The sequence below is a fragment of the Myotis lucifugus genome, unplaced genomic scaffold, assembly GCF_000147115.1.
Source record: "Myotis lucifugus unplaced genomic scaffold, Myoluc2.0 scaffold_280, whole genome shotgun sequence".
NCBI lineage: Eukaryota > Metazoa > Chordata > Mammalia > Chiroptera > Vespertilionidae > Myotis > Myotis lucifugus.
In genome coordinates this window covers 1161408-1168266 of record NW_005871328.1, presented here as the reverse complement: position 1 = coordinate 1168266, position 6859 = coordinate 1161408, and the positions used below count along the sequence as shown (strand labels likewise).

At 54.7% G+C, this 6859-nt stretch overlaps 1 protein-coding gene across 1 annotated transcript in view; it reads left to right on the top strand.

Annotated features, from left to right (window-relative positions):
• Positions 1–6859, top strand: part of CHERP (calcium homeostasis endoplasmic reticulum protein) — a 20070-nt gene that overhangs the window by 7978 nt on the left and 5233 nt on the right. The window contains exons 5-10 of the mRNA XM_023763309.1: positions 390–543; positions 1174–1285; positions 1379–1468; positions 2766–3024; positions 3761–3936; positions 5303–5738. Coding sequence (XP_023619077.1) covers positions 390–543; positions 1174–1285; positions 1379–1468; positions 2766–3024; positions 3761–3936; positions 5303–5738 — 1227 coding nt within the window. The remainder of the gene's footprint in view (positions 1–389; positions 544–1173; positions 1286–1378; positions 1469–2765; positions 3025–3760; positions 3937–5302; positions 5739–6859) is intronic.

Here is a 6859-nt window from a genome sequence, read left to right as displayed (position 1 = left end):
CGGACCCTATGTCCCAGCCCACCAAGACAAATCCCCCACTCCTCACAGCCCTCCCCAGGCCAGTGGTTACATCTGCACTGCCTTTTGGGGGCCTTATGACAAAGGTTAACTTAAGGAACCAGATGCCTGGGCCAAGACAGGCTCCGGGAGGAGACAGGCAGAAGGAAGCAGTGCTAGTAAGGTGGTGTGTGGCTGCCATGTTTGGCTTTGAGCTTGGCCAGCTGAAGGGCATGGTGCCCATAAGGGCAGCAGAAACTGACCTGTCCCTCTCAGTCCTTTGCCCTGCCCTGTCTTCCGCCACACGTATATCCTGGGTCCCTGCCCTCCTCGCGCCACACTCAGCCACTCCCAACATCATCATCCCCTTATTTCGCATGTGGGGAAATAAGCAGCCACCTGGGACTTTCCCTGCCTTCCTGCTTTATTCACTCCTCTTCTGACTCCAGGCAGCTCTGCAGAGACAGCCCTGTCCTACCTGTCCTCCGCCTGGACTGCTCTCCCTCCCATGACCCACTTCCCTACTCCAGGCACTTGCTCCAGTCTGTGAGCTCTCTCTGTTGAACTTGGTGTTGGGAGGGGTTCCAGCCACTTGCCTCATGCCATCTGGGCTCACTGCCACACTGGGGGCCCCATGCCACCTCAGTGTGTAGCTGCAGGGACCTCCACACCCAGTTATCCTCAGAGTGCCCCCCGAAGGATGTGGGGGCAGGTCCCCAATGCCAGGCACACTTGGCATACTCCCTCTGCCTCCTGAAACACGGGGCCCAAGTCAGATTTTTGTGCACATGGGATCACAGTGCTGAGCAAGACCACATAGACAAGGCCCTGAGCCACAACAGCTCTAGCCTGTCCTCTGTGGACATTGGGATTCTCACAGGCTCTGTGTCCATTATGCCAGGAGGGAAGGATTATTTTACTAACAAGGAGATCAAAGTGACAGGCATTGCTCTGGAGGTCCCCACCCTGTGTTTTTTCCCTCCTCCCGCTGCCGTCGGTCAGTGGGGCCCAAGTGCCAGCACAGATCCTGTGGGGAGCCCAGCCCTCGTCCCAGCCGGGTTGGGGGCCCGTTCCCTGAGAAGGCAGAGGGTGCTATGGCTGGAGCCACGATGGTAACGGGCGCGTGGCCGGGTCCCGCCCCAGGGCCCTGACGCGCGGAAGGTCTCTCCCTCACAGCCAGCGCAAGCAGGCCAGGGAGCTGCTGGCCGCCCTGCAGAAGGTTGTGGTGCCCATCTACTGCACCAGCTTCTTGGCCGTGGAGGAGGACAAGCAGCAAAAGATTGCCCGGGTACGTGGCACAGCCTGGAGGGTAGAGTAAGGTGGGTAGGGGATGGGGCAAACTGTTTCTCCCTGACATGATTGCTCATCCTCCCACGTCCAGCTCCTGCAGCTATGGGAGAAGAACGGCTACTTTGACGACTCCATCATCCAGCAGTTGCAGAGCCCGGCCCTGGGGCTCGGCCAGTACCAGGTGAGTGCCACCACCACCCGAACTACACGCGGGGCCAGGGTGACACCACCCAGCAGCTTCCAGAAGTCAGGGGGCCCACCTCCCCCACCTGGGCTGGGAACAGCCGATGGAATGGTGGCCTCGGAGCCCAGATGGCATTTTCTAAACTGGGCGCCTGGGTGTGCCTCTAGTGAGTGTTGAAGGCTGGGGTCTGAGCAGCACCCTTGAGGGGCCCTGTCCCATGCACAGGAAGGGGGGAACCCTCCCAGGGAGGCTTCCTGGTGCGCTTGTGACCGAGTTTCCCAATTTAGGCCCTGTTCTCAGGGTGTCATTGGCTTGTTTGCACTAGTCCTCTAGGCCCGCATTCACACGATGGGAAGGTGAGGAGACCCCAGGTAGTCTAGGCTGCTGTGGCCATCACCTGGTGCAGTCAGTGCTCCCCGTACACGTGTCTGCCTTTGCCCAGGGGAAGGGCACAGGGCAGGGAGGGTCTTCTTGGTCCCCTCTACCATGGTACCAGCATCACTGCCCTATGCGCAGCTTCTGGAATAAAAAGCACAGCTCACACCTTCTCTCAGGCTGGAAGGCCTGGCTGAATGTCAGGAGCTCTGTGCCGGCTGCTTCCCTCGGTGATGGTCCTAAATGCCATCTTCTCCACAGGGGACAGGCGCTCATGCTCAGAAACAAATGAGGAAAGTGCATTTCCTACTTCCTCTACATTTTACCCACTTTTTCTTACGTTAAATAAAAATGGACTTGTATTGCTATACAACAGTTAAGGCTAACTGTTTTTTTTCCTCCTGAGTTCAGCTTAGTAAACGTGATAGCTCGTGTTTACTAAGCCTCTACCATACTAGTCCCTTCCCATGTGTTATTTGCTGACTTCTCCCTGAAATCTTCAGAAGTTGGTCCCAACGTTGTCCCATTTTGCAGATGGGAAAAATTGAGGCTCAGGGAGGTGGTGACTTATTCAAAGCCAGGCAGCAAGTAAGCACAGCCCATGAGCATGTCTCAGAATATTTGCCAGTGATGTGTGTTTAAAGTCTGTGTGGCCACCTAGGGCACAGCTATCATTGCCTGATTCCATCAGGGAATTTAAACTGCACTGCACATCACCAAGATTTTGGCTAGATAGGTGGTCTGGTTGTCAAGACCAAGTTGATCGGTTTCCATGACGTCACCTGCCAGCTGGGCCTCACTGCCCCTGGCAGCACCCCGACTTCCCAGTGCTTTCCTAGCATTTGACCCCATGCTGCTCTGGAAGGGGTGGGCCCTGAGGCTCGAGCACTGAGTGCCCCCGCCCTTCTCTTTCTGCCAGGCAACGCTTATCAATGAGTACTCCTCGGTGGTCCAGCCCGTGCAGCTGGCCTTCCAGCAGCAGATCCAGACCCTCAAGACGCAGCATGAGGAGTTTGTCAACAGCCTGGCCCAACAGCAGCAGCAGCAGCAGCAGCAACAGCAACAGCAGCAGATCCAGATGCCACAAATAGAAGCTGAAGTCAAGGCCACACCACCACCACCTGCCCCACCGCCAGCCCCTACGCCCGCCCCCGCCATCCCGCCAACCACCCAGCCCGGTATGTGGCCCCCCTGCACCCACTCTTGGGGGCTGGTCCCAGCAAGCAGCTTTCCCCCAGAGAAGGGCTCTAGTTTCGGAGTCTCGGGCCAGATTCTAATCAGTTTAAAGCAGCAGGCTGGGGAATTTCACATTTAAATGTAATAAAACTTTTACAACTCAGTTCTCCTTTATAAACTGTCCCAGAGAACAGGCAAAGAGGAAAGCTGCCCAAATCATTTTCCAAGACCAAGATAACTTTCTTACCAGTTGGGCAAGGACAGAACAAGAATTACAAATATAATCCCTTGTCGCTTCTGAATAAAGATGTAGAAATACTGAACAAAATCTTAGCAAATTAAAACCAGCCAAGTATCTTTAAAATATATTATGACCAAAAAGGACATGTTCCAGGAATGTATAAGGATGGTTTAACACTGAAGAAGCCTAATAACGTAACATCAAATGGGAGGAAGTGATATTTGAATTAGATACAGAATAGGTAATAAAATTCAGCAATGATAAAAATTCTTTAGCAAACTAAGGTCAACCTGTAGAAGTACGGTACTTCCTGTAAAGCTTTCAGAACAGAAGTGTGTGTCCTGCTGCCTTCCCAGCAGTTTTCCTTGGGTCATGAAGCGAGGATTTATCAGGAAATGAAGCCCATTCTGGGCTGCCCGGGTGTCAGCTGATGACCGTTTTGGGTGGTACCTCCTGCTGCTGTGGCCTCCACTAACTGCCTTCTTGCCTGGCTCTAGATGACAGCAAGCCTCCCATCCAAATGCCCGGCTCCTCTGAATATGACGCCTCAGGAGGGGTCCAGGACCCTGCAGCCACCGGCCCCCGGGGCCCTGGGCCCCACGACCAGATCCCACCTAACAAACCGCCGTGGTTTGACCAGCCTCACCCCGTTGCTCCTTGGGGTCAACAGCAGGTATTTCTTACCGGGGCAGGTGAGCGTGCTTGGGCCTAACGAGACTGACAACAAGGGTGGCAGGCAGCCTCTGTAGGCGAGGGGCTTTTAGCCGCTTGCTGGGAGACTGGAAGCTCTGCAGCACGGTCTGGGGGAGAGGGTACGATAGCCCCATCTTCCCACGGTACTGGGATTAGGTGAAGCAAGAAAGGCAGGCCTTGCCTCCTCTGGTGCTTTGATCATTTGGGATTGTCAGTAACAGGTCCCCGTTTTCCAGTGAGTGCAGGGAAGTTCCACACAGCACAGGAGGGTGCACCCTTTCCTTCCCTTGTTTTGACTCGTTTGACTAGCAAAGTGTCAATACCTTGTCACCCTGGAGAGAACATGGTGCTTTTAAAAGAGGTGGAAGGTCACAAGTGTCAGGCAGCATATTCTGGGGCTGAGATTCTGGTCACTTCCTCCCGTTTCCTAGGCAAGGGCAAGGGTCATCTCATCCAGCATAGCAGAACTAGGAGGCTCACGACAACAGGGTCCCCTCACCGAGGGTCCCCTCACCGAGGGTCTGCCCTCGGTCGGCAGTCCATGGTCAGACGCCATGGCCTGGCCTGCCCATGAGGCATCTCACACGTTTTGAAATGATGGCCATATTTAAAGTTTGGCTTTCGGGCTTCCTGAGGATGTGGTGGCCGGGGCCAGTCTCTGGTGGTAATGGTCAGCTTAATGGTCAGTGGAGCTGACCAACCATGACCCTAGAGATGGGCTCTCTGATTGGCCTCATTGGACCCATCCTCTTGGGTTGCAGTCCAACTTTAAGTCTTCAAAGCAGCAGCTGGGTGAGATTAGAGCTCATGTCTTCAGCCTTCAGAAACAGGTTTCCTGGGTCGGACCTAGGAGCAGACCCTGAAATAGGACTGAGGGCAAGTAGTTCAGTGGGAGATGTCCCAGGAGAACAGCACAGGGTCGAGGGAAGTTATGAAAGGGCTGATTCGGGGTGGGTGGCCTCTGGGGCTCAGCCACTGCGCACACTCTGGATGCAGCGGGGGAGGCACCTCTCTGTTGTCCACGAGGGGGCTCGGCTAGGGGGTGTTCCGATTCCCTGTATGTGGGGCCTCTAGAAAGTCCTGTATGAGGACCCAGAGAAGGCCTCAGCCACGATGGGGTGCAGAAACTTGGGAGTCAGGTTATCAGCATGGACACGAGGGGCCAGTGGTAGGGCAGATACCACTGCGCCCACTGTAAACAGAGTAAAGCACCCATTCTGCACGGCAGAGTAAACAAAGCACCATGTGCCCAGGGCCACGCCCAGCAGACCATCAGCGTGCAGCTCCTGGCAGTGCGGAGGCTGGATGGGCCTGGAGAGGGCTAACATCTGCTCTTTGTCTCACAGCCTCCCGAGCAGCCCCCCTACCCACACCACCAGGGTGGGCCACCCCACTGCCCACCTTGGAACAACAGCCATGAGGGCATGTGGGGTGAGCAGCGTGGGGACCCCGGCTGGAACGGCCAGCGTGACGCACCCTGGAACAGCCAGCCCGACCCCAACTGGAACAGTCAGTTCGAGGGCCCCTGGAACAGCCAGCACGAGCAGCCGCCCTGGGGTGGTGGCCAGCGAGAGCCGCCCTTCCGCATGCAGCGGCCACCACACTTCCGCGGGCCCTTCCCACCCCACCAGCAGCACCCACAGTTCAACCAGCCACCACACCCCCACAACTTCAACCGCTTCCCGCCCCGCTTCATGCAGGATGACTTTCCCCCGAGGCACCCCTTCGAGCGGCCCCCCTATCCTCACCGCTTTGACTACCCTCAGGGGGACTTCCCTGCTGGTGAGTGTTTTGCATGTTTGAGGCCCAGTACACACAGCCCTCTCCTGCCCCTGGTTCCTGGAGAAGTCCTGGTTGCCTGCCTGGAGGAGGCACCTGACAGATTGGTCTCCTGAGCAGGCTGATGGCATTGCTCTTGGTCTTTGGTGTGTCCCTGATGTGCCCCGAGGCTAGGTCATAGGCAGAGGGTCATGGGATGACAGAGGAGAATAGACCACACACCAAGCAGTAGAGGGGTGACACTTTTGGTCCCTCCTCCTAGGAATAGGGCACTGTCTCTGTCCTGCAGAGAAGGGCAGATAGATTCCAAAAGGAGAAGTAACCCCCAAGTGCCCATAGCAACAGGCACCGAGTCCAGGGCCCACACTGCTGTCATAGGATTGGTTTCCCGGTCCTTGTCTCAACAGTTTTCATCAGCTTTCCTACTTGATTATTGTTGTTTTTCAGAGTCTTTATTTTTGTTAACTTTCTCTTTTTAAAATAAAATTTTAAATATGTTTTTATTGATTTCAGAGAGAGGAAGGGAGAGAGAGAGAGAAACATCAATGATGAGAGAAAATCAGCGATTGGCTGTGTCTTGCACATCCCCAACTAGGGATGGAGCCCACAACCCAGGCATGTGCTCTGACTGGGAATCCAACTGTGACCTCCTGGTTCATGAAATCGATGTTCAGCCACTGAGCCACACCAGCTGGGCTTAAAAGAATTTTATTCTTCCTGTATTACTGCCTCTACCTTAAAACCCTCCATTGGTTGTAAATTCAGCTCGGAGATCACTTAGCATGTGTATTGTTTGTGTTAACATCCTGGGGTGGCATGACAGTCCCACGGATTGGGTGGCTCCAACAACAGTTACTGTTTCCCAGTCTAGAAACAATGTTAGTTTCCTCTACTGTCTCTCTCCTCGACTTGTAGATGGCTACCTTCTCCCTGTGTCCTAATCTTTTAAGTCATATTGAATCAGGGCCCACCCATATGACTTCATTTTAAGTTAATTATCTCTTCAGAGGGAGAGTTAGGATGGTGGTGGTGAATGCAGGATCAGGGGTGGGGAGGAGATACAATTTAGCCCATAACACTACTGTTAGAAGGTGCTGTGATTTCCCTATGGTTCCTTCTTTAAC